Source organism: Amblyomma americanum, chromosome 4 (genome assembly GCF_052857255.1).
Source record: "Amblyomma americanum isolate KBUSLIRL-KWMA chromosome 4, ASM5285725v1, whole genome shotgun sequence".
Lineage (NCBI taxonomy): Eukaryota > Metazoa > Arthropoda > Arachnida > Ixodida > Ixodidae > Amblyomma > Amblyomma americanum.
Window position 1 is genome coordinate 203675571 of NC_135500.1, and position 25081 is coordinate 203700651.

At 50.3% G+C, this 25081-nt stretch overlaps 1 protein-coding gene across 3 annotated transcripts in view; it reads right to left on the bottom strand.

Moving 5' to 3' along the window:
- Positions 1-633: 633 nt before the first annotated feature.
- LOC144129126 (uncharacterized) overlaps positions 634-25081 on the bottom strand; it is a 101219-nt gene continuing 76771 nt past the window's right edge. For 2 of the 3 annotated variants that reach the window (XM_077663048.1, XM_077663047.1), the window contains 5 exons: positions 15244-15336; positions 11951-13480; positions 11070-11246; positions 9358-9530; positions 634-6262 (listed from right to left, as the gene is read on the bottom strand). In XM_077663048.1, the coding sequence (XP_077519174.1) occupies positions 9376-9530; positions 11070-11246; positions 11951-13480; positions 15244-15310 (1929 nt within the window). In that variant the 5' untranslated portion in view covers positions 15311-15336 and the 3' untranslated portion in view covers positions 634-6262; positions 9358-9375. The remainder of the gene's footprint in view (positions 6263-9357; positions 9531-11069; positions 11247-11950; positions 13481-15243; positions 15337-25081) is intronic. The other variant, XR_013313867.1, reaches the window with a different exon arrangement.

Consider the following 25081-nt stretch of genomic DNA (forward strand, 5'->3'; position numbering starts at 1 on the left):
GTATGCATTCGCTGACAATTATGGATTTCAATCTTTCAAAGCATCGCCGGACGCCTCAGCATCCGCTGATCGGCAGAGGCTGCTTTAACAGCTGCTTGTGTTGGCTCCCCATGTCTGCACCGGAAATCTGGCCTCAGAATAGGAAGCATGGTGGGAAAAGCGCGTTTTCCACCATGCACCTAAATCAACTCGCCCAACTTTCTGCTCTAAGCAGAGTAGGAAGACGCGCATTCGTTGAAGCCTCCGGAATGCATATTAAGGTCATTTCTTGTAATGTAGCGAAAGCTACATCGGCCACGAACTCGCAGCTTAATAATAATAATAATTTGTTTTTGGGGAAAGGAAATTCGCCGTGCTCGCATTCCTACCGTGGTCGCACCGCACCACGTGATCAACCACGTGACTGCTCGCGTGACCAACCGCGTGACGAACCACGTGACAACAACTAGCCAGGCAACCAGACTAACCTGGACTTGCAATCAAGATTAACCAAGGCTAACCAAGCTATACGCCTAAGCTTTCGTTACGTATATCCTGGCATAGCCGAGCTAAGCCACTGCCAATTATTTTCGAGCAGTTTGACGACGCTATAAAACATAGAAGAACGGGCATCATATACTCCAGAGGCAATGATGAAGATGCAACATAGTTTTTATTCGCATGTGATGAACATAGCATCTTATTTACAACGGCGCTCACAGCGACGGGTTGTGCGCTACTATAGTTCACAACGGCGTGCACACTGGAAGCGTGATCAACACGCAGCCACAATTAGAGACACAGAGACACAATGGGCGCATGCAGGGAAAGGGCTCGGCAGTATACGACTACGCCAGACTCCGCGACGGCGTGACGTGCGCCAGCACAACTACCAGCACACACCCTTCACCTGGAAACACGCTTCTACGTATACTTCTTCGCTTTTCCAGTAAAAGAAGTTCGACTTCTCTAGTGGGAGTTGTCGTCTCTGTGCGACATTAAACTTCTTGTCTGCAAAAATTGTCGAAGGTTGCAACACGTATCAACTGCGTTACTTCGCACGAAGCGGTTATAAGTGCGTTTTGCGTGTTCATCTGAATTGTGTGTACCAGCGGCTATACACGGCCAGTCAGTAAAGCACATGCATTCAATGTGATGGGTGGGCAATCGTCAAAACACAGTGAAGGGGCGGGCGATATGTTTCGACGAGTCTTATACTGATAAAGTAAGCAATAAGGGGTGTCACGACCGGTAGAGATAGGGCAAGAGCATATCGTAATACCCCAAAAGTTTCCAACCTTGTTACGGTGACTGCTTTGCAGTGCTGAGCTTGGCGTCAGACTCAATCAACTTCAATGGATGAAAAGTGTGCCGTACGCAACTGTACAAGTGCGGTGATTGAAGGGGCTAGATTCACTGGACTGCCGTTGCAGACTGGATTAAATGAGTAACTGAAAAAAGTTATTCAATTTTGCACGCCTTCTCGTATTACCTATAATAATCCTAACTAATTTTACACAAATTAAAAGGTATGTCATTGTGCACAACGCGTTCTTCGGCACATTGGGAAATTTATTCAAGTGTACGCGTTCCCCTGTGTAGCGTTAAAAGTATCTTGTGGTGGCAGTCCAGAGCCTACATATTGGCGATGAGGACAACGGAGTAGAAGAGGTTGTTTAACGTGTACTGAAATAGCTTTCATGTCATGCAACAGATGGCGACACCATCGGTGAAATAAGAGCAACTTTCTTCCTTCGCATATGGCACAAGCGGGCCAAACAGATTCAAAGCGCTATTGTGAACGATCGCAAAATATCTAGACGGTTCGATCGAAGCGCTGTTAAACTAACCACAACCATGCTTGTGTAAATTCTGGGCGAAAGGCGGATCGGAGAACGTAATTGGGGCGGCAACAACGGTATTCTGAGTGGTCAAATGTTTAGGGGAATCCCCCAAGGCGGAGTATATTTGTAATAAGGAAATAATTGCTCCTCGACATCCGCCCGAGTGCAACCGTACGGCCACAGAGGATAGCTGTACAGCTTTCTCAGAAACTCCGTAGGTAAAGAAAATTTGGTCCTGGTCCGGGGTTCGAGCCCGGGACCACCGCTTCACAATACCACGAGCAGGGCGCGAACAGGCAAGACGACGTTCAACTGCACGTGCAGTTTAAACCGACTTGCGTCTGTTTTTGAGCCGACTTTGCCCAGAGCTGTGTGCATGCCACCGACGCCGGTTCACCGGTCGTCTCTAAATTGTTCCTTACCACTTCATTCAGGCTGCAATCACGCATGTGAATGTATAATACCACGTCTATATTGATGTGCACCACATAAGTACACAACGAACACCACGACGATGACGAATCAAAAAGTGCGAGCCCTTAGTTTCTTGGAAACAAAGCGCATAAAAGACAAGGAGGCCAGTTGCGTCTTGTGTGGTCCTTATCTTTTCTTGAGCTGCTTCCATGAAAGAAGACCGAAGTTGGAACGGCGGAGTGTTGGAATTTCACGGTCGACCAGAGCACAAGTTCGCCTATTAAATGACTTCGCTTGCTCAACCCCGCTTGCAGCCAGAGGTTTATCAAGTCGCGACGCACGTGGATGTGGCTCTGAATAGTTAGCTTCTGTACGCGACAGCGTTCCGCTGGCGTACGCGTTCGCTTTTTTCCGCGTTGCAGGAACATTACACCTAAACCTTCAAAACTCGCATCCGTGTGAAGCATCGTAAGGGTTCCTTCGTCAAATTAAGCCAGGCCAGGCGGCGATAAAACGCACAAAGGCCCAGGAAGTGTCGTGGGGCCTTCCTGCCCGTAAGTGTGGCGATCTTTTCGACAATTTAGATTTTACCGGGATCTGCTTTCACCGGGACTTCTGCTGCGGCTACTGCCCACTCCGTTTTCGTAGCAGTGAGCCTCTACAGCTCCTATAGCGGACCAAAGTTTCCGAATGAGCCCACGTAAGGACATCTCGTTAGTTGCAGTCAATATATCGCCACATTCGTCGGAGCGCCGCTGATAAGGTGGTCGCACTGGAAGTCCTATTCTTAGAGAGCTCGCTCGATAGTGGTGGCTTGCTTGACCAACTCAATGACGGCCTCGGGTGTGATGCTCGCCAGGCCGGCGAATAACTCCTCCCTGACACCGCGCATGAATTGGCGTGGGTTCTTTGTTCCGCTCATATCGGTATCCGTGGGCAAAACAATTTCGCTTAGCTTCTGAATGCGTATTTCAAACCGGCGTTGTGCCTTCTCTTACATAAATTGTCTATAGACGTCTTATAGACTATTTCCTTCCCATAGATTTCTTTTTGTCTATTCATAGTCTACAGACTGTCTATATACAAGTCTTATAAAAGTGTGTGGCCATAAATCTATAGACTGTCTATAGGATTTGTATTGCCATAGACTGTTCTCTAGGGCTTGTCTATAGAGAGATTATAGAGTTTATAGACAGAAGTCTACGGACAGTCTAAAGGTATTTTTGTGTGGGTTGTACCATCTGTCAGTGTTCGCAAATGGGTCCAAAAGCTGTCGGCGAAAGTCGTTCTATATCGGTAAGGCGGCTTCGTGGTCTTAAAACCAGATTCTAGCGATCTGCTGAAGAGAAAATTAAACGCTCAAGAGCTTGTGTTCCTGATTCCAGTGTTAGACAATATTCAGCATGAAACTGCACTGCCATGTCTGAAAGGCGCCTCCTCACACATAACCGTCAACATACAAGCGAGGTCGCAGTCTGTTCTCGGGAGAGCTGTAATTCACACGCTGTGAAGCGGCATGCAGTTGTCAATGCTCTCTTGCAGCGCGAGATGTGCGACAACACATTGGGACAGAGATCTGCACAAGTGAAGGGCGACGCTTTCTGAAATAGTTGCGAGGTTCGCACGGCTCTCTTGATTCTCAATCATGATCAGCTTTCTTTTTGTTCACCGAAAGCCGATGAGAACGTGAGGCCAGAATGAAGCCATTTTTCCGAGCGATCCCAGCTGTCCGCTCAAATAGCCGCAAATCCCAGCGAAGCCGTTAAAATGGCGCGTAATCAGCACGCATTCAACCACGTAAGGTATTTGTAATAGTTAATGAGATCACAACGGTATGATGTCCGAACTACGCCAGCAGGCACCCTGGGCAAAGATTCTAATAATGATAAGCTCAAGCGGCACTTTAAGGAGTTTTAGTGAGCCTTGCGAAATGCCTCGAAGGAAGCGAGTGAGCTCAGTTCACCTGCTGGGACTTATCATTAGGAGCAATGAATGAGACTAAAAAACTATTAGACCTAAGCTTACCGGCTTAGCGTATCAATCAGCGAAAGCTGATTTGCATTAGCGGCCGCGAGGTCTGGAGTGACAGGCCCATTTTGGCGTATATAAGCTAACATGCACAGTCGGCCTTCTTCCGCTTGAGGTCTTCGGTTCGATCGCGTCCCCGCCACACTTCACGGACTCCATGGCCCGCATGCACAAAGCAAAATGGCCAAATTCCCAATGTTGCCTTATTCGCAGTCTAAACCCTCCGTTGGTTTTGAGGAAAGGAAAGGCGCATAACTGGCTCACTGGGTCAGTGGACACCTCAATCGCGCTTTGGTGGCGTCCACCTAGCGCCTTATGCGTAACGTGTTACACGCCTGCGTTACACGCTTGCCGTTGTACCTCCTAAATTGCTTCTACTAAATGGCTTGTATAATCTATTACAACTTTCGTTGTCAAAAAAAAAGAAAACGATGAAATCGGAGCATGAATGAACATCTCTGCGTAGAATCCGCTCGCGATGACAGTTGAGTACAGTGCACAGCAAAGGTGTGAGATTTGAATATATTATCATAACATTAGATCTATGCTGTTTAACGTAAGATTACATGTCACAGGAACAAATGAACCATTATACGTTAGAGTGACTGCAGTGGTTCAGAAACGCTTGATTCGCCACGCTTCGCATCTGTCTTGCTGTCGTGACAAGAGCGACAAGTTCGGCATAGGATAAGGCAACCTAAAATTCCAATGTTCATTAAGCTGTTTGCCTTTCCCCTGTCTCATAAATTACAACGGCTTAAGTTTCACTTAACTGACGCGTGACTTAGTGTCATGCAGTTCGTTTGCAAGGAATGAAAGCCGCGAAGTAAATCTTGACAGTAACCATGTTTAAGTCACAGAATCCACTCGCTCATTATCTTGTGACGAAAATTAGAGAACGCTTAATAATTAAGTAAAAAGGGTATAGCTTTCTTTTTTTATTTTAATACTGACGTGCATGACAATGAGTTCTATCAACTGAAGTTACCCTTTTTACGCGAAAAGGTGTAAACAGCTTCCTGCATAAATCAGCTGCACACTGGCATACTGTCGTGATCGATTTGTCTCGACGGACAGCAAGGGCAAATTCAGATGCCAGCGCGCAGCCAGTTTAGTTGTCTTCCGTACTTGAATCAACGTTGCCGCTAGGCAGCGGCCGACTTCCACAAGTGAGAGACACTACACTAAAAGCGAGTTGGTGGTGACAACTTGCGAGAAAGTCACAGGCAGCATGGAGTGTAAAGTTCACGACATACTTCGGCAGGCACTTGGCGAGGTCTAGAAGAACAGATTCTTTCCTTTCGCTTGGGAACACTGCGAAGGGGGAAGCTCCGGTGACAGGGGAGAAGAGACTCTTCGAGTCCCGCCTCGGAGTCTGCGCGCTAGCACACACGCTCACATGGGTATGCGGGCCCGTATATGTACAACAGGGGGGCGAGGGTCACGTGGTGTGTTTGGGATGCAGCCACATATGGGAGGAGAACACGTAACATACAAGACCTACCAGAGCAGACTCAGTGCGGCAACTCCTCGTTCACTGGCTTGCCGTGACCCACACGCGGCATTCGCTATGGGGAAGAAGGCGCTGGGGTCGGATCTTGCTCAGATGCAGAGAAAATGTTTACAGACACTAGAGTCACGGGACGTAAGAAAAAGGTAGCATTTCATTTAGTTGACTTTTTCTCTCTTCGCCTCACCATCTGCTGCAGAAAGGGCTCGCTTAAACCTCGGATTTCGTATGACGCATTATCTCAGCCTGCCGATCCGAATGCTCCTCGGGAGCAAAATGCGACCGCAGCGCCATAGTTCTCGCAACCACCGAAGAGCCGGCGTTCTGTTTCGCGCAGCTATGGAAGTGAGTTTGTTCATGCAACGTCGGTGGGCCACTGCCGAACGTCGGTAATGGTCACGCGGCGAGCCCTCTACGCAGCAGTTGCGACACGTTCTCTACAGCGGCTGCAGGACGTCGACTCCGTCTGGGCTGCCTCCACAGAATCCTGCGACAGACAACAAACAGAACACAAAAAGTCAATTCCCGCTTAAGAAGCGCCGAGTAATTTAGACGACTGACACTTGCCGATAGGGTGAACGAAAAAGCAAAGTTTACTGCTGTAGCTTTCCCACTGAGGGTAATTCAAAGACAGAGCACAGTATATATGTCCGTTATGTTTTCTGAACACATCGTTTCGTTACCGAAAATCCGATCCTGTCGGCTGCGCCAAACACCTGTAGCGTGACAGAACATAGTTTGCAACGTGGTGCTTACAAGCCACGTTATTGTTGGCATATACCCACACTGGGGGATCGGCCAAGGATCGGGAGGCATAGACTGCTAGTCACCTTCACATTTACGCGGCCAAAAAAGAAGAAATAAAAATAATGTTCTAATCTCTAATTATCCCCGAGCCTAACGGCTTCTTCGTCCTTAACCCGTTTCCCGTTCGTTCCTAGTTCACCGTCAAAGACTGGTGACACTTCAAATGACAGAACGACTACTAAAAATGCGCACGACCGCATTAAGATGAGAGAAATTAGGAAAAAAAAAGGAATGCTCGCTGTCGTAAAGTTCCCCAAACATCTGACAAAAAAAAAGAACACTCTCAGATTTTACTTTCTTCCTCACAGTGAACAAGCGATAGCGATAGCTGTAAAACCGCCCCGTGAGGCACCACTGCCACGCCCACCTGTGTCACATGACGACAAAAGGCATATTCTCATTGGCCATGAACACGGCCCACTCTGAATGGTCAAGAACTGAGCTGTTCACGCTATCATACTGGCCGTAAAATCGAGCAGAGTCGCCCTCTTGCGGCCCAGCGGCGAACCCTCCTTAGTGTGGACGCCCGCTGGCGTCTTCTCATAGCTAAGTGTTTACGTGCGCGCGTACGGCGGACATTCCTGGTGACTTGTTTTTTTCGCGGTTGCGGTGCGCTATTTTTTGCTTGCCTGCCACGCTATCATCCTGCGCTGTAGTGAAGGCAGAAGTAGCCCATACGGAGTGAGTCATGCTGGACCACGACAACCTCTGTCGGTCATCGAGAGTGCAGGTCCTTTGGCACGTGGCGTCTCAAACACAGCGACGATTACGTTAGGTAACTTAAGTGTAATATCAAAGCAAAGCGAACAGGTCGCTGTAGTCCATACAACTGAATGCCGCCGGCGAATGCCGTCGATTATTGGTGACGTCACTAAGGTTTCTGCTATGAAAGCATACTGGTACTATTAAGATGACGCCGCGCACTCCACAAAGCCTTTTTCGCCGTGAAAACAAACGACAAAAATGGCCACCGGTCGCCTCAAGAAACCTGCTGAAGATTGAAAGAATTCCCCAATACATTTATTGATTACTGGAAACGGAGCAATCAGCCTAAAATTGTACCAAAAAAAAATTCACGGGACGGTTACGACTGTAACGCGAGGTCCAGCAATAGCTGTTTAGGTGTTTAGTTTATGCGCTTAGTCACGTGACCATTGGTGTAGTGGTCACCTGATGCACCCCTGCACTGGCAGGCGAGGCTGTTCCAAACAAATCCACCCGTAGGCTTATGCGACCCGGGTTGACCGGCGCAACAGGTGGGTGACGCCGACGACGGCGGACGACTACGACGCGAAAGCCAGGGACTGGCGCCTAACAGCTCTCGCTGTAAAACGTTTCTCTTTTGACTCGCGCGCTTCCACGATTTCGTCCCGATGACTCCAGGAGTTATACGGCGTCAATAATGCCCGGCAACAGGAGGCGTTCATAACAGCACGAGTAATGCGTAATTAATGGACACGCTGTCCGCGCAATTATTTGAGGGGCTAGCTTGTTTATATGTATTTTTTTCACCCTTATTTCCACAAAGAATAGTTCTGGTATTTCCTCTTCACTCGCAGCACGCACGCATTCCTGTGCGCACACAGAGAGGGAGAGAAAATAATGAAATGAAAAGGGGTGAAATAAGGAGGGAGAAAAGAAAAATGCAACGAAGAAAAAGGGAGGAAAGAAAAGAACAAGAGAAGGCAAGAAATAACGAGAGAAAGAATGAAGATAAAGAAAATTTAAGCATTAGCTCCTTCCTTTACCCTAGTTGGAAGCTGATGTTATATTTTGCAGTTGCTGCTGATGGAAAAAAAAGCAAAAGATGCGGTGTACGAAAGTGATTAAGTTATCGTTGTTCTCTAGACAAATGCTCTCGATCCCTGCATACAAATGTCCATGATGTTGATGCATCGAGTAACTAAAACGCGCTTCTGTTACACGCGTAAGAGAGGAACAGCGCACGTCCGTTACAATGCACAACCGGTTACACAAAAAATGAGCGTTCCTGTACACGACGCAAACGCCACCATGCGCTTGAACAGCTCTCATTGTGCATGATGCTATTGAGGGGAAACCATTAAATATTTCCTGGGGTGCTCTTATCTCTTAACAGCTCTTTGACAACGCCCCTGGAAGGGAAGATAGGGAGAAGAAGAAAGGGGGGAAGGAACCTATGACCGAGGATAGATAGGAGTGAGAGAAGAGAAAAGAAAGGAGGGGGGCCCGAAAAAAGGAAGATAAGAAATCAAGAAAGCAAGAAGGATGGAACCAAAGAAACACAATGAAAGAAGTGGTCAATAACCTCTTGGACGTGTCCTCCTTGCCAGCAACAAATAGGCGTGAAACAGATCGATGTCGCGCAGCTGGTGGCTGCAATTTTGGCGCGCGAAAAATCAGCCCAGCGAGCGCGCGCTTCAATTTCCGGCCGACATCAGCGGAAGACTCCGGTCGGGAAAGCCCGCCCCGCACGACAGCGCGCGGCTCCAGCGAGCAAATATTACGCATACACCGCGGGGAAATAGCTGGCTTTACGACACCGGACGGGAGCGCCATTTGCTTTCAGGGAGGGCCGCTCCGCAATAAAATGAACGCATGCACACGTCAGCACGATGAGTTGGATGTAATTGAAAGGGGAATGCTCTCATTCCGCTGTCCTACCTCGACAGCGACAACTGTTTATCAGCGAACACGGCAAAACCCGTCGTTTTCGCCTGCTAGCGCGTTGTCATGGCGATACTCTCCAAGTCCGATTGACTCCTAATTCGATTCGTTCTCTAGTCTCCAGTATACCGTTCTTGCTGCGGGCGGTCAGTTCCTGTTCTTGCGGTGTGACCAGCCCGAGTCCCGGTCCTCGAAGCCCCCGGTGTCCGAGTCGTCCTGGTCGCCCATCATAGGCCGATGGGCGGGCGTGTCTCCGTTCACCCGCGAGTTCTGCATCGGGTACCAGCCGCCGTTGATGGTGGCTGCGAAAACACGGGGGGAGGAAGCAAAGAGTGTAGCACGCACTGGGTGGCCGGACACACAACGCCGAGCCAACGACGATCTCTACACGAGGAAGCTGAACGCATGGCCGAAGGGAGACTAACTCGCTTTAGTGCAGAATAAACGAAGAAAGTGGAGTGCGAGAGGAGCGAATGACCAGTGCATATAGTGTTGTGGCAAATGTGACATGCCATTTGTGGCTGTCTGAAAGAGGACTATAGGGTGTGGGCTAAGTACGGCCATCGCCGAGGTTGCCTTGACAGCAAGTAATCTTCTTACCACAAAGAGAGTGCCTAGTTCATAAGTGACCGATGTGCACTGATAACAACGCTAACCTAAATCTGTATGAGGGACCGCATACTAGCCGTAGCTACACCGTGAGAAAAAAAAATGATGGACGATTTCGCCCGGTTAGGCCAAATGCGAATTAGGCGCGCTAGCACTTCGGTTTTCACTTCGGTTTCGGTTTCACTGGAGGGGGACACGTAAGCTACGCCTTAAGGGTATATGACGCACGGAATCGGTCAGTCTCTATACATTCACGGGTCACCAGGAGTCCACACATCACTCCTGACACAGTGGTGCCGCGGTTAAGCGACGATCCACTGCCCTGCGATGGCAGGTATTGCCACCGGTGAGGCTTGTGAGATCCAGGACGCTATCCTCGAGCAAGACCAAGCATTGATTTAACTGCCGCCTACAACAATGGGCAGTCTCACAGTCCGGAGGGCACCTGTGGTGACGTCACAAGGGCACGTGACCTAGGTGGCTCACCTGCCATCTATAGAGGGCCACCTATGTGACAGGTGGGCCGCCTAAGGCAGGTTTCCCACAACCCGGTGGGCATAGGCATCGTACAGGCGACAGCTAAGCGGCTGAGTGGAAGCTCTAGCGCTCAAGCACTAAAAATGATAGATAGAACCTAACAGAGAAGGTAAGTCCATGCTGCTTCTTGTGTTTCAGTGCCTGAAGCGTCGCGGTGTTCTTTGGCAGCGCGTGCAAAACCGCTAAAAACTGCCGCTAATTCAGTCTCCGCGCTCGTCAGATTAGCCGAGGACGCCGGTTCGATCCCAACCGCGGCTGTGGACTTTCGATGGAGGCTAAACGAGAGGCGCCCGCGTACTGGGCGATGTCACTGCACGATGTCAGCTCTCCACTACCGCTTCCCTCATAGTTCATGTCGCGTTGGGACTTTAAACCCCGTATACCATACCGATTCAGTCTTTCTCACAATTACTTCTTTCAGCTTACAAAACAACGCGCAGTAACGAACTCCACGGCAGAGTCCTCAGAATTAATTTCGGCCATCCGACTTCTGCCTCTCCCATTCCTATCTAAACGTGGTCGCCATGCAAAGCACAAAAGAGCTGCGACCTCACGCCCGGCCGCAGCGCTGTCTATTCCGGAAATAGCTCTTCGTCGCTTCGTTAAAGATCGCCCAGCGGATCTAGCATTACGGCTGTGCGGCTACCAAGGCGGGCGGGTGATGGTCCCCTCGGTTAAGGCAGGAGTGTGCGTACCAGGCATGGCGGCGTGGTGTCGGCGGCTCTTCCTGCGGATCCTGCGCAGGCACGCGTGGTACAGGAACAGGTAGAGGAAGCCCGCGCCGGCGCAGACCACCGCCACGCCGCGGAACGTGGTCCGCTGGCCGAACGCCGCGTTCAGGAAGAAGCCCGCGATGCTGCCCGTGCCGCGGCCTGCAACGGACAAGGCAGAGGTGAACGCCAAGCATATTGCTGAATTCACGGCTCTCTCAGGTCAGCCGAGTTGTGTTTCTTTCTGAACTAGTAAACGTAACCTTCAGTATAGATGCCATCCGATTGCGACAGCAGCTCACAGGACACAAGATGCGCCACGAGCAATTGCCCATTTTCAGTCTTGTACCTGGATGCGCTTGAAACTCCAGCGTTTTTTGTCCGCTTGTGTGCGTGAATAGCGCACTAGTTCATGATGCCTGTCGAACTTTTCTCACCATGACACAACATAAAGGAGACCGCTATACCATAAAAAAGGGTGTCTGCACAATATAATTTTCTGCTTCGTTTTTCCCCTCTACAGCCAACATGCAACTTGAGCGATACAACAGTAAAACGCCCAGTCTTCAAGAGCAAAACGCAGCGAGAGAGAAAGCTTTGCGTAACTGCTAAATCTCTTAATGGCGCATTTGTTATAGCTTCCAGCTAGGGTTACCTCCAGGGTAAGTTATACGATAACAAGACCCACATCCAGCACCCCATAAGATCGCGTCTTGAGCTGGAAAGCCAGTGTGCACAATAGAGGGATGCTACACCAACCAAGTCACACAGTAAACCCAGAATGCTCCGCAAACCAAAGAGTTGTAGCACGTTGTTGGTGCAGGCTACGTCTCGGCACACAAGGCCCATCGAGCAGTTAAGCGTACCGATGCAGAAGTGCAGAATGATGAGGATGCACTGGATGGTGAGCCGCTGCCGGCAGGGCACCACCTTCTGGGCGTACGCGACCAGCGCGACCCAGAGCACGGGCAGCGTGAACGTCTCCATGGCCTCGAAGGGCGTGATCCACCAGCGGGCCGTCACGAAGGACAGGCCCGCGGCCCGCGTCGCGTAGAACAGGAAGCCGAACACGACCAGGTTGGCGCGGCCGATGTTGCGCACCAGGTTCTTGGCGATGGCCAGGAAGGGCAGCGCGCATCCCATGGGCAGCGCCAGCGACAGCGACACCAGCAGGTGGCTGGCGCCCATCTCGGAGTACATCCAGTGCAGGTAAGTCTCCAGGTAGCCCCACACCGTGCCCAGCAGCAGCACCAGCAAGAGGAGCACGCTCGTGTCCAGGGAGCAGAAGCGCGGCTCCTGGCCCAGGCCGTAGTGCAACACGTGGTTGGCCTTCTTGTCCTCCACGGCCGGCAGGAACACCGCCAGGGCGCAGGAGACTAGCGCCAGGCCGTCGAAGACGAACACGGCGGGCGAGTAGTCGGCTCCGCCCGTCAGCTCGCTGTAGTAGTCGACCAGGAAGCCGGTGAGCACCGCGAAGATGGTGACGCCCAGGGCGGCCCAGAACTTGATGCGTCCGTAGAGGCCGTTGAAGTCGTTGATGGAGAGCACGGTGACCGCCTCGACCAGGTAGAAGGCCGTCATGAGCCAGAGGTCGGCGAACACCCGCAGCGCCAGCGTCGCCCAGAAGGTGACCTGGGGGTCCCCGATGACCTGCACGCATCGCGCCGACTGCATGCGGCGCCCCAGGTTGTCGGCCACGGCCACCGAGCAGCGGATGGTGCAGCCCTCGGGGTGGGGCCGGCACTCGTAGTCGTTGAACTGCTTCTGGTTCACAACGATAGGGGCGAGCAGGTCGAAGCTGCACACGTCCACCAGCTCGTCGTCGTGCCGGCCCTCGTGGTCGAGGAACCGCGCCACGCTGACGTCGACCAGGGTGCGCGCCGTCTTGGCCAGGAAGCTGGCGCCGAACTCGGTGGTCGAGTTGTCCCGCGAGCCGGCCTCGTGGATGATGCACAGGTTGCCCTCGTGGCTCAGGAAGCAGAAGTGGATGGGCTGGCGCACGGCGCTCTGGTTGCCGCCTCCGCACTGGTAGTGGCAGTTGGACACCCGGAACGTGGCCAGCCCCAGCGGGTTCAGCTCGGACGCCGTGCACGAGTCCCACTCGGGGCAGCGCTCCAGGTACAGGCCCGAGGGGCAGTCGAACTCGAGCAGCGGGCTGCGCGGGCTGCGCACCACGCGGGGCACGCCCAGGAGCGCCGAGTAGCCGGCGCCCGCCAGCACCAGCGACAGCACCAGCAGCGAGCGGTACGCGCAGCGCCGCTCAGCCACCAGCCCCACCAGAACGGGACCCAGCAGGCTGGCGAACGCGGCCGCCGTGTTGATGAGCACGGCCTCTTCGTCGGACAGGCCGAGCGTGCGCAGGTGCAGGCTCAGGAATGGGCTCAGGCTCCCCGTTGCTGGCGGACAGAAGAAGCGCTCGTTCAGAGAAGGATCGCAATAACCAAACACTATCTTTTCCTATCCTATTTTATCCTATACTTCCTGGCTGTCCTCTCACCTCTTTCGTTTGATGTCTCCAGTCTACCTGGTATACCCCTTTATTTCCGCTGCCCCAGCTCAGGTGCTTCCAGTAGCGATAGCAGATTCTGGGACCAACGAAGACCTTTTCCTTCCTCTTTTAATATTTTAATAAAACCACTGCTACTACTACAGCGCCGCTGGAAATGTGCTTCACTATTGGCATGAGCTGGTAGTTCACGCAGCTCGGCCAACACAGCACTGCGACACTGTTCCAGGTCTAATCATTTCAGTCAAACGAGCGTACCGCTTATGTCTCCAGGATCTGCCCATTAGTGCGGGGGACAAAAACAGAGGAATATAATATAAGATTAGGAATCGCTATAATACACCGGCTCATGTTCCATCCGTGCTGTGTACGGGACTCAGATGGACAAGCTGTACCGACATCTGCTAACGTCCCGCGCAGAGATCAGATACAAGGCTTACAAGATGACGAAGACATCGTGCACAGTCGAAGAAAGATGAGCCGATTCGGAAAGCGTAAGCTGCTCTTACTGCACCATACATGAGCTCGATTCTTGATTGACTTTAACCTTAGCTATCACCTAGCTCACTTTCATGATTGGGTAGCGCATATAAAAACCGGCCAATCTCACTCTAAGCTCAAGAAGAACGAAGGCTTCAGGACAGCTATGTGGTCAAGACATTTACTTCGAACCTCCGCCCGTCCATGCTGATGGAACACGGCCGAGACCATAGTATTGGGCCAGTTTTAATATTTTCGTGAGGTGTGTCGCGAACTGCTTCCAGGCACGCCTGTCTTGCAGCACACTCCTGCGCCATGCTCCTCTTGTTCGCTTGGAACAGCTCGAAACAGTTTTCGTACCAGCGCCGGTATCACTCATCGCACCAACGTGCAGCAGCAGCCACACATCTGTGCTCACGTGACGCATGCTAGCGCAAAGTACATATCTAGAAATTGAAAGGGTATCACGCGTAGTGCGTAGTACATCACTTCCATCTTAATAAATCTAGACTGAGGTTTATGTAAAAGGAGCTTTTGTACAGGTTAGCTGGTTACTTTTTTGGGCCATAACCGCAGCGCGAGGACCACGAACACCTAAGGAAGAAACAAGCACAGAGGCTTCGCTCCTTGTTGACCTGATGCACTAGGCCACGGTTCCCTTTTAAGCAGCGGGGAAAAAATAATTTTTAAAGCAATCTCTCGGTGCAAGTGCAACAGCATATGATTTGACAGTAAGAAAAACAAACTGCTGCTTAAAGGTATAATAATGCTCTGACGGCAACTAAAATGTCTCAATTTGCCGACAGAGAAACTGGCGCATGATGATAAGAAAAAAATAACCGCATATATGCGGTTATTATATGCACGCGTGTTCGGATATATTGGCTAAAAGGATATAAGGATTACATTGAGTGCGGATGGTGCACTGTGCTTGGCTTTCATCTTAAGTCAGGTTTCGTGCTTCTTTTTTTTTCTACTTTATGCTGAAAAAGAGCTAAAGATAAATGCGCGGTTTTAATGTGATGTCAAATATTGCAGTTCTCCGGGACATCGTACTTTTTATTAATTTAGCAGGCTGCTGTCACGAGAATGCGAAAGATAAAAAAAAGAAAAAAAGTTCTGTTCGAGAAAGGTCAGCGATGCATTGCGCGTGCAGACAAGGGTTTGACTTACCGGCAAAAAAGGAGAAAGAAATGGCCATAAGCGGAAGTAACTTCCGCAGGCGGGGGCTGACCGTCATGGCGGCGGTTTCCTGTCCACCTTCACCTGAATAATTAAAACGGAAAAACAAGAAGAGGAAGAACAGATGAGGTGAGATTTATTCACATCACTGCTCTCTCGCGGAAGTTTCATATCCGCCTGCCGCGCCATTTAACGACAAAGCACACGTTTGTTAACGCTATAGCCTTGAACGGCTTTTATTTATGCCGTTGAATGGCGTCCTGAATGTCTCGCGCTAGAATAACAGACTGCTGCTGACGATACGCGGTAGCTTTCACAATGGAAAAGATAAAAAAAAAGGCGGTGCTCTCGCTAGAGAGAGCTAAGTGGAAATGAAAGTGCACGCTTTGCTGAAAATGCCAACTTTCCCCGCATTTTTTTAACGAACTTGCTGCACCTTACACAAGCGGTAAAAATTTCTTTTCACTCGCGTTAGAGCAAAGGCAGTAAGGCTGCGCCCGGCGTTTTTAAACAGAAAGGACGGCTGGGCGAGTTGATAAGTACTCATTCTTACATGTAGCAGCTCGCGAACACGACAAGATAGACAAGAAAGAAAAGCAGGGAAAACGCTCGCTCACAAACATCTAGTTTTATTTAAAATAATCGGATATGTAAATTTTTTTCGAAAAGAGAAAAAAGATAGGTCGAGTGTAGCTTTCGTTCGGCTTGTTCAATTCTATGTCTTCTCCGCGTACGAGCTCGGCATTTTAATTTTCCACAAAAGAGCTCCAGAGTCGTTGTGCATGTCCAAGAGAAAAAAAAGAGAGAAACCAGTACGGCAAACAATAGACAAATTTCGCGAACATAAGTCTTCCGCAAAAAAAAAATGAACAGAATCGCGCAAATGAATAGGTCGCATTCACTGTCAAAATGGAAAATAGGCGGTCTGAAGCTCGCAATCACTCCTATTTAGCGTGGGGAGTCAAGGAAAGAGTGAATGAGTGAGGAAAGTAATAGTGAGTGAGTGAGTGAGTGAGTGTGAGCGAGGGAGTGAGTGAGCGAGCGAGTGTGAGTGAGAGAGTGAATGAGTGAGTGAGTGAGTGAGTGAGCGAGCGAGCGAGTGAGTGAGTGAGTGAGTGAGTGAGTGAGTGAGTGAGTGAGTGAGTGAGTGAGTGAGTGAGTGAGAGTGAGTGAGTGAGTGAGTGAGTGAGCGAGTGAGTTAATTAGTGTCAGCGTTCGCATACACTACCACGGATCACAGCACTCCTGCTCCATGATGTCACTATTTTCCTTCGCGCATGATGCTCATTTTCTGGACAGATGACATCAGCCTCGCTCGTACTCGCCAAGCACTCAAGCAACAATGGCGCGCGCAATCAATACGTTGCCTGAATATGCTTACTGGGGTTGAAAACACATGCAGGAAACACAAAAAAAAATCACTTATATTGAAATACTTTCAGGCACAAACAATACTGTGCGGGAAGGATAGAAAAGTAAAATCGGACGTCCAGGGACCTGGACATGAGGGAGAAGGAGGATAAGTCCGCTCTGCTATCGATCGGTTGAAAAGCCGAGAAAATGAAAAGAACAGAGACAAGAGGAATAGAAAAAAGGGGAGCGGGAAGTGGCACGAATCAAACACAAGGTGAAGACAGAGGCAGAAGGACTGAGAAAACAAAAGTATTACAGACGCCACAGCCACGAGCGCTGATTGCTATTGGGGACATAACAGAAACCTTAGAACAGCACGCCAACAGGAGACAAAAGCCCACTGGAGGAGCACCAAGACGAGTCCAAAGGATCGGGAGCATATTCAGGGCATGTACCACGGCCCACAGCGAGGAGTATTTAAGTGGTACGAGCTACAGCGAAATGAAATGAAATGAAATCACAAAACATAGAGATCAAAAAACTGGCCGACCTCGGCGCAGCGGGGGGCCATGCGTCATTAAAAAATAAAACATGAAGGTTTGGTTTGGTATGTGAGGGTGTAACGTCCCAAAACTTTTGCGATGAGGGACGCCGTAGTGAAGGGCTTCGGAAATTTCGACCTACAGGGATTATTTACCCCCCGCGGTGCCTGAGTCGTTAGGACGCTCGGCTACCCATCCGGAGTACCCGGGTTCAAACCCGACCGCGGAGGCTGCGTTTTTATAGAGGCAAAACGCTAAGGCGCCTGTGTGCTGTGCGATGTCGGTGCACGTTAAGGATCTCCAGTTGATCGAAATTATTCCGGAGCCCTCCACTACGCCATCTCTTTCTTCCTCTCTTCTCTCAGTCCCTCCTTTATCCCCTCCCTTACGGCCCGGTTCAGGTTTCCGCCGATATGTGAGACAGATACTGCGCCATTTCCTTTCCCCAAAAACCAATTCTCAATTTTCAATGCTACAGGCCCGTGTACTTTAAATAACCCCTGGAAAATTGTAGTAGTAAGTGGTTTTTATTAAAATAATAATAAAAGGGAAGGAAAAGATTTTTGCTAGCCCCGGCATCTGCCATCGATACTGAAGCACCTGAGCTGGGGCAGCGGAAATAAAGGACAGCAGACAAAATGGAGAAATGAAATGAAAGAGGTGAGGGGACAGGAATAGAGGATAGGTGGGAGAGGTAATATGTACAAACTATTTACACAATAAGAAATGTGTCCAGGTTGTGCGCGTGATTAGTTCATGATGGAGTAATAAAAACACGCACAGAGCACTAGAGTGGGGCGTCCAACCGCACGTATATACAACCAGCGTACAAAATAAAACCCCTGCTATTCGAGACCCCTGGAAAATTGAAAATTGTTTTTTTTTTGGGGGGGGGGGGGAAGGAAATGGCGCAGTATATGTCTCGCATCTCGGCCGGAAAAAAAGGGGAATCTCGGAAGAAAGAGGTGCCGTAATGGGGGTCTCCGGAATAATGTCGACCACCTGTGGACACTGACATCGCACAGCACACGGGCGCCTTAGTGTTTGGCGTCCATAAAAACGCGACCTCCGCGGTCGGGTTCGAACCCGGGTACTCGGGATCAGTAGCCGAGCGGCCTAACCACTGAGCCACCTCGGCGGGTTCTAGCATTTCAACTCCATCGAAATGTGACCGCCGCAGCAGGGATCGAACCTGCGTCTTCCGAGTTAGCAGCCGAGCGTCATAACCACTGAGCCACCGCGGAGCTTGAAGATAAAGAATAAAAAAGAAATTGTCAATCTACTAAAGGCAGCCCGCAGAAGACAGACGCAACCAGGAATAAGACGGCCAGACTGCACGCAAGGTGCCGGCTTTCCCGCACAGTGTACATACCGTGCCGGCAATCACTTCATATAAAGAAGTGGACGAGCAAATCTTTCTCAGCGCCGGGTCACGGCGAAGAAAGCCTGGCTTCCAACCTAGCTTTGAAAAAGAACAGCACGTTGATCAATAATAATAATATAATAATAATAATAATAATAATAATATTATTATTATTATTAATAATAATAATAATAATAATAATAATAATAATAATAATAATAATAATAATAATAATAATAATAATAATAATAATAATAATAGGTTTTTGGGGAAAGGAAATGGCGCAGTATCTGTCTCATATATCTTTGGACACCTGAAGCGCGCCGTAAGGGAAGGGATAAAGAAGGGAGTGAAAGAAGAAAGGAAGAAAGAGGTGCCGTAGTGGAGGGCTCCGGATTAATTTCGACCACCTGGGGATCTTTAACGTGCACTGACATCGCACAGCACACGGGCGCCTGAGCGTTTTTCCTCCATAAAAACGCAGCCGCCGCGGTCGGGTTCGAACCCGGGAACTCCGGATCAGTAGTCGAGCGCCCTAACCACTGAGCCACCGCGGCGGGTACGTTGATCAACCCGAGAAAGTAAATCGCGGGCTCCTAGCGATCTGCGGCTTTAAAATGATCACAATCTCATCACCGTCGAAAAATTCTGACGGGGGGCCAGTTCCAGTGGGTTGCGCGAGAATGCCACGAGCGTGAAACGTCGCGAAATGCCTTCGCGGAGAACGTGTTCACCCTTTCACAGCGAGCCGGTCCTAAAAAGAAAAAAAAACATACAAACATACACAAAAGCATACAATAAAGAGCTAAGCTACGCGATAAGGCCAAAGAGCCTCCCATGCGTGCGCCGTCACTTAGGTTGGCCGAGTGCAGAATTACCGCATTGAAGGGAGGGGGGGGGGGGGGTGGATCGGAGAGAGCAAAGATGGAGACAGGCACGGCAGGCCGTCCACCGCAGCGGGACCCACAAAAGCGCGTCGGCGGCGCGCTTTTCCTTTTTCGGGGCAATTTGAGGGACGCGCGCAACGAAGACAAACGCGTCCCGGATTTGCAGCGGCCGCGACGCGTATATAATGACGGAGAGAGATCTCCTCCTTCTCCACTCTCTCTCTCTCTCTCTCTCTCTCGCTCCCGAGGCACGGCAGCGGCAGCAGCCGTTCGGCTCCAACTGACGATGCGCAGCGCAGTACGCTGGTGCTACCGCTGATCTCGTTGTGCGATCAGCAGCGGCGGACACTGCCGGACGTTGCACTGACTGGCTTCCGGCCACGCTGCCAGCCGCTCGTTCTCTACCCCCCCCCCCCCTCCTTCACCATCCTCCCCTTCCCGCCTTCTTTCTTCTGCCCGGAAGAGCATTGTTCCCGTAAACGATGTCCACGGGCCGAAACGGGTTCCGATCGTTTAGGCACGGTGGCGCATATAAACGCGGCACGGATTGTTTTCTTCTTCTTTTCTAGCTGAGAGAGAGAGAGAAAAAAAAAAAGAAAGCGCAGGTCTCTCTGGTAGCAGGGACAGATCGGCGGAGAAACCGACGCTTCTTTCAGAGGGACCCGCCGCGGTGGCTCAGTGGTTAGGGCGCTCGACTACTGATCCGGAGTTCCCGGGTTCGAACCCGACCGCGGTGGCTGCGTTTTTATGGAGGAAAAACGCTAAGGCGCCCGTGTGCTGTGCGATGTCAGTGCACGTTAAAGATGATTCCCAGGTGGTCGAAATTGTTCCGGAGCCCTCCACTACGGCACCTCTTTCTTCCTTTCTTCTTTCACTCCCTCCTTTATCCCTTCCCTTACGGCGCGGTTCAGGTGTCCAAAGATATATGAGACAGATACTGCGCCATTTCCTTTCCCCAAAAACCAATTATTATTATTATTATTCAGAGGAGAAAGGAAGAAGCGGGTCTCGAAAGAACACTGTACGGAAAGAAAACAACGCCACGAAGAGACCACGTTCTGGAAGACATCATCGGTGCATACATATATACTGTCATACACACAAATACTTTAGCGGGGAATGTAAGGTGGGCGCTATACAGTTTACTAGAATGTAATGGGTGCATTTGTTGCAAGGAAAAAAAATTCCTACAAGATGCTTTAACTAAAGCACTGTCGTTGGGCAGTGCGATGTAGTGTGTCACGTGAATACAGGGACGCATGGCGTCATCGGTCCCTACTAAACATCCCTAGTTTCGTCAACCCGTTTCCATAAATATAATTCATTCTTGCTGTGTCCTGAGGCTATAACGTTGAAAAAGGAACACGTAGCGGCACATTCAATGTAAGAGTATCCATGATAGTCGAGACTACTTATTAAATAAAATCAAATACCTGAATGCCCGACCTGGTTTGTAGCTGCTGTTTTTTTTCTGTTTTCTTTTGCACGAGCAGCTTACGGCCTGTAGCCTCACTTCCAGAAGAGTGGGAAAATAAGAGTCCTCATCTTCAATGATAATGTGTCCCTCGGAACCAAAGGTTGTTCAAGACGAAGCGCGAAGCCCACTTCGGTTTCAGAAGCGGAGGCCGCGTCAGTACGCCAGCAATAATCGACGGAACAGCTGTCAGGCTAACGATTGTTTTGTTGTCCAAATAAGGCGCAAGGAAGTCAAATCGCCTGCTCATGTGTTAAAACAAAGCATGCACGCATTTAAGCTTAGCTAATAATAGTAATAAAAAGAAAACGAGGGCAGTGAACGAAAAAAGGTGGTATTTACGGCAGGCTGCTCGCAGGTTATAAATAAATGATGCAATCTGCTCTGATTTGTGGGTCAGTAATTTTTCGACAGTCGAAATTTTATATATCTTATTCAAAGACTTCGATCCATCATTGTGTTGTTTCTTCAAGAAATGCTACATGGCATGGCCTACTTTTCTGAATCGACAGCAAGCAAGCAGATAGGCTGACCAATCTAATTTTCATTCCGTTGTATTTAATAGAACTAGGCTCACTATAATCGCACAAACGTACTGTTAACCGCACGTTATAGTTGTTAGACTATCTACTATTTTAAACAATTTTCCTCTGTAATGCTCATTCCTAATAGTGCATGTAGATCAATAAGTAGCAGATGTACACTTACGCCTGAGTGATTTTTTTTTTTGCATAAAGCAATGAGAATAGTTCAAATACACTCAACAGCCACCCGGTTCTCGAAAATGCCAGTGATGACAAGAGACACTGCGGTGCGAAATTCAGCACTCCTAGGGTTACAGGCTAACTCAATGGCAATGGAATGAAGGAATGCAAAGTCGCTTCTGTACTCGCAGTGTCTGTCATTTTGTGTGCGGAAGACCTTGCTGCGGTCCCTCTGATTGTAACGTTGGACCGCGTCCGAATTCGGAAGCACAATGGCCATTGCAAAAACACCTCGCGTATTTAGTGTCGGCCTGAAACATAGCAGCGTCAGTTCCGATTAGTAGAGCGAATTGTGCTGTCGCCGAAACGCTCGAAAAATGTGGCAGACACATCTACAGTCTGCCCAGTCACCCATCTTTCACGTCAGCATTATAGAACTTTGCATTAAAGGCTCCCTGGACGCTGCCATATTAACGCGACAGCGTTATAAGGAGGTCGTGTCGCAGAAAAGCCGGTGTCGTCGGAGTCTTTGGCCATGAGCGAAAAATGGCGCATCTCGGTGGACACCTGAACCGCGCCGTAAGGGAAGGGATTTCAACGCGACAGCGTTAAGGATTGATTAATTGGTGGATTGATGGATGGATGGATTGATTGAATGATTGATTGATCGATTGATCGGTCGATTGATCATTGATTGATTGATCAATTGATCGAGTGGTTGATTGATCGATTGATGGATCGATAGATTTTTTCCCCCTTACGGCCCGGTTGGGGTGTCCGCCGAGATATGTGAGACAGGCGTCCTTTCTTTAAATTGTCCAACGGGCCACGCGTTGCGCCGAACGGGCGTTGGCGTTCCGTGTACTCCTCGGCAACGCTGCGACACGCTGTCGCGTCTCACTCTTAAAGACGAAGCTTAAGCGTCCTCCAACTTATGTTCGCTGGACTGTCCTGAGCACATCGCGCTAGCACTGTGGAAGCGGCGGTGGAATATGTTTTCGACAGTTCAGATAGGCGTTTCGACAACTCCCTCACCCGATGCAAAGGTGTACATCCTCCGCTGTTTGGACTGGCAAAGCCATGGAAGACGAGATCGGGACCTCCATGTCCTACTGATGAATCGCGTAGAACATCTCTTAGACGACCGCTGGACTGTTTCTGCGCAAATAAAGATTACGCTTATTCTCTATCCCCCCACCCCCTTCATTAAGCGCTGTAGAGACTGCCTTCGTGCAAAGTTAACGGGCCTCTAGTGCGAATCACGTCTCCGGTGCCGCCCTCCACAGACGGAGCGTGGGAGTAACAAGTTCGCCTCGCGGTAATCTTCACCCAACCTTAAGCCGACTCGCCAACCGCCGTCAACCGCTAATGGGAAAAGGGGGGCTCGTTTCCGACAGGGCGCGCGAGCGCGCGTCGGTGTCGACGGCGCTGCGGCTTCCTCTAATTGCGCTGCGCGCCCCCGCCGCGCAGCACAAGCTCCTCATTCGTCAGCGTATACCGCCGACGCCGCCACAGCGCGAGGAACGAGGATCGCCAAAGTTCATGGAAAGAGAAGAAAGAAAAAAAAAACTTAGAAACATCAAAGCAGCGAAGCGCATCTGTCACATAGGTTTGTATGTACAAGGCGAGCGGACGGTGTCTTCTTCAGCGACGTCGCAATCCCGCGCTCCGGCCTAGCTGGGACCGAAGCGACAGCTGTGATTGCACGTGCCCCATAAGGGCAGGGAGCGGTGGGAAGCTGACACGGCCGCCAAACGCTTCTAATTGGGACCACACGCTTTAACGCGGGGTTGTTCAGTGAGGAAGAAGGGCGAAGGCGCGCCGCATTCACGTGAGTGTGTGCGTGTGGATGAACCTGCGTGAAATCACACACACACTCCAGCGCAGCACCGTCCATGTGGCGGATGAGGCCGCTACCAGTCAATGACTGCCAGCCAGCCTCTAACCGCGGACGCGCAACTCCGCGTCTCACAGGCCTGCGTGCCGGAGGCGAGGAGAAACGTCTTTTCTGGTGGAAATAAAAGTTGTTCAATCAATCAGTCAAAGCAGACCGAGCTGCTTGGCTCGGGGGCGGATCTTCAGAGAGGTATAAACAGTATCGCTGTCTTACAAAAAAAAAAAAGCGATGTAGATGCTTGCTGCCGTGCTGAATTTGATGCAAAGCTTCGGCGCTTGGCAAATCCCGGCGAAACTGGCTTACTAGAATTTGTTGCGCTTGCAAACCAAGAAACGGCCAGAAGTAGCTGTTTTGCCCGGAGAGCCATTAAAAGAGAAGAAAAACTTGAGGAGACACTTAAGCTGCACCTTAAGGGTATGACGCGATAGCATCAATGGGACCTAATAAAAGGGTTCTAGCGCCAAGACGTACAACACTAGAATCTTTTTACTACGTCTGACAACCAACTAGCTCAGCAGCTAATTAACTCTTTCAATGCGACCCTTAAAAGTACTAAGATCCTCTTTGCGTGTACCACCCCTGCATGCTCATATAAGCGGAACTGGTTATCCCGTACTTTACACTCGTAGGTCACGGGAAGTCCTCGTACTATCCCTGGGGCATTGCCACTGCCCCAGCAGGTGGTTGTTTCAAACACACACACACCGGTGGGGCCTGTGGGATCCAGGTTTGCCTTCCTCGGGCAACCTCTCGCAACCAATCAATAATTTAACTCCCACCTGCTACATTGGGAAGGTTGTCATGACGTCAAAAGATCACGTGACCTAAGCGGCAGGTGGGCCACTCTTTCAACCAATCCGTATTTTTCGCTCACTACGCAATTGACGACACCAGATTTTTTTTTGCGGAACGGAGGCCTTAACGCTACCGCAATAAAAGAAAATTCGCTAGCTCTAATCAGAAGCCTAGCCGGCGCGGAGGGACGGATTTCGGAGGGCGTTGGGACAGGAAGCCGGAAACTGCACTTCCAACATTCAAGTTTCGAACTTGCTTTAAGGTCTAATATTAACACACAATCTACAGACACCAGTTTCAACAAAAGCGCCTGAAATGGGTGGCGAAATCATTCCGTCGCCTGTAATGACGTCGCTTTGGCATCTACGTGTGTACCGGCACGGGCGACTTCTCTGCCTGAGAATGCCCTCTGATACCCGCCGCGAATAACGGAGATCGGGGAGAGAAAGAAGTCAAAGATCGACGGCGATCCTTTCATCGCGCCGCCCCTCTGAGAATATGCGGATGCGTCACCCGAGCGTCGTATTTCGCCCGCGACGAGTTTCGCGTTGCCGCTGTATATACACAAAGGGCGCGAGAGACGGCGAGGGCAAGGCCCTCTCTCGCTGGCGCAACAAATCGCGCCTCCCGCGAGTGTTTGCGCGACCGAACACAAACAGGCCGAAGAGAGCGCGGCCCCCTCTCCAATGGTCGCGGCCGAAATGAACGCGTGAAGCAAACACAGACAGCGGGTGCGACACGGGGAACGCGTTGATCGTGACAGCATACCTACAGGTGTGTGTGCAGTGCAAGGGAGTCGGCTTCTTGTGAAGAA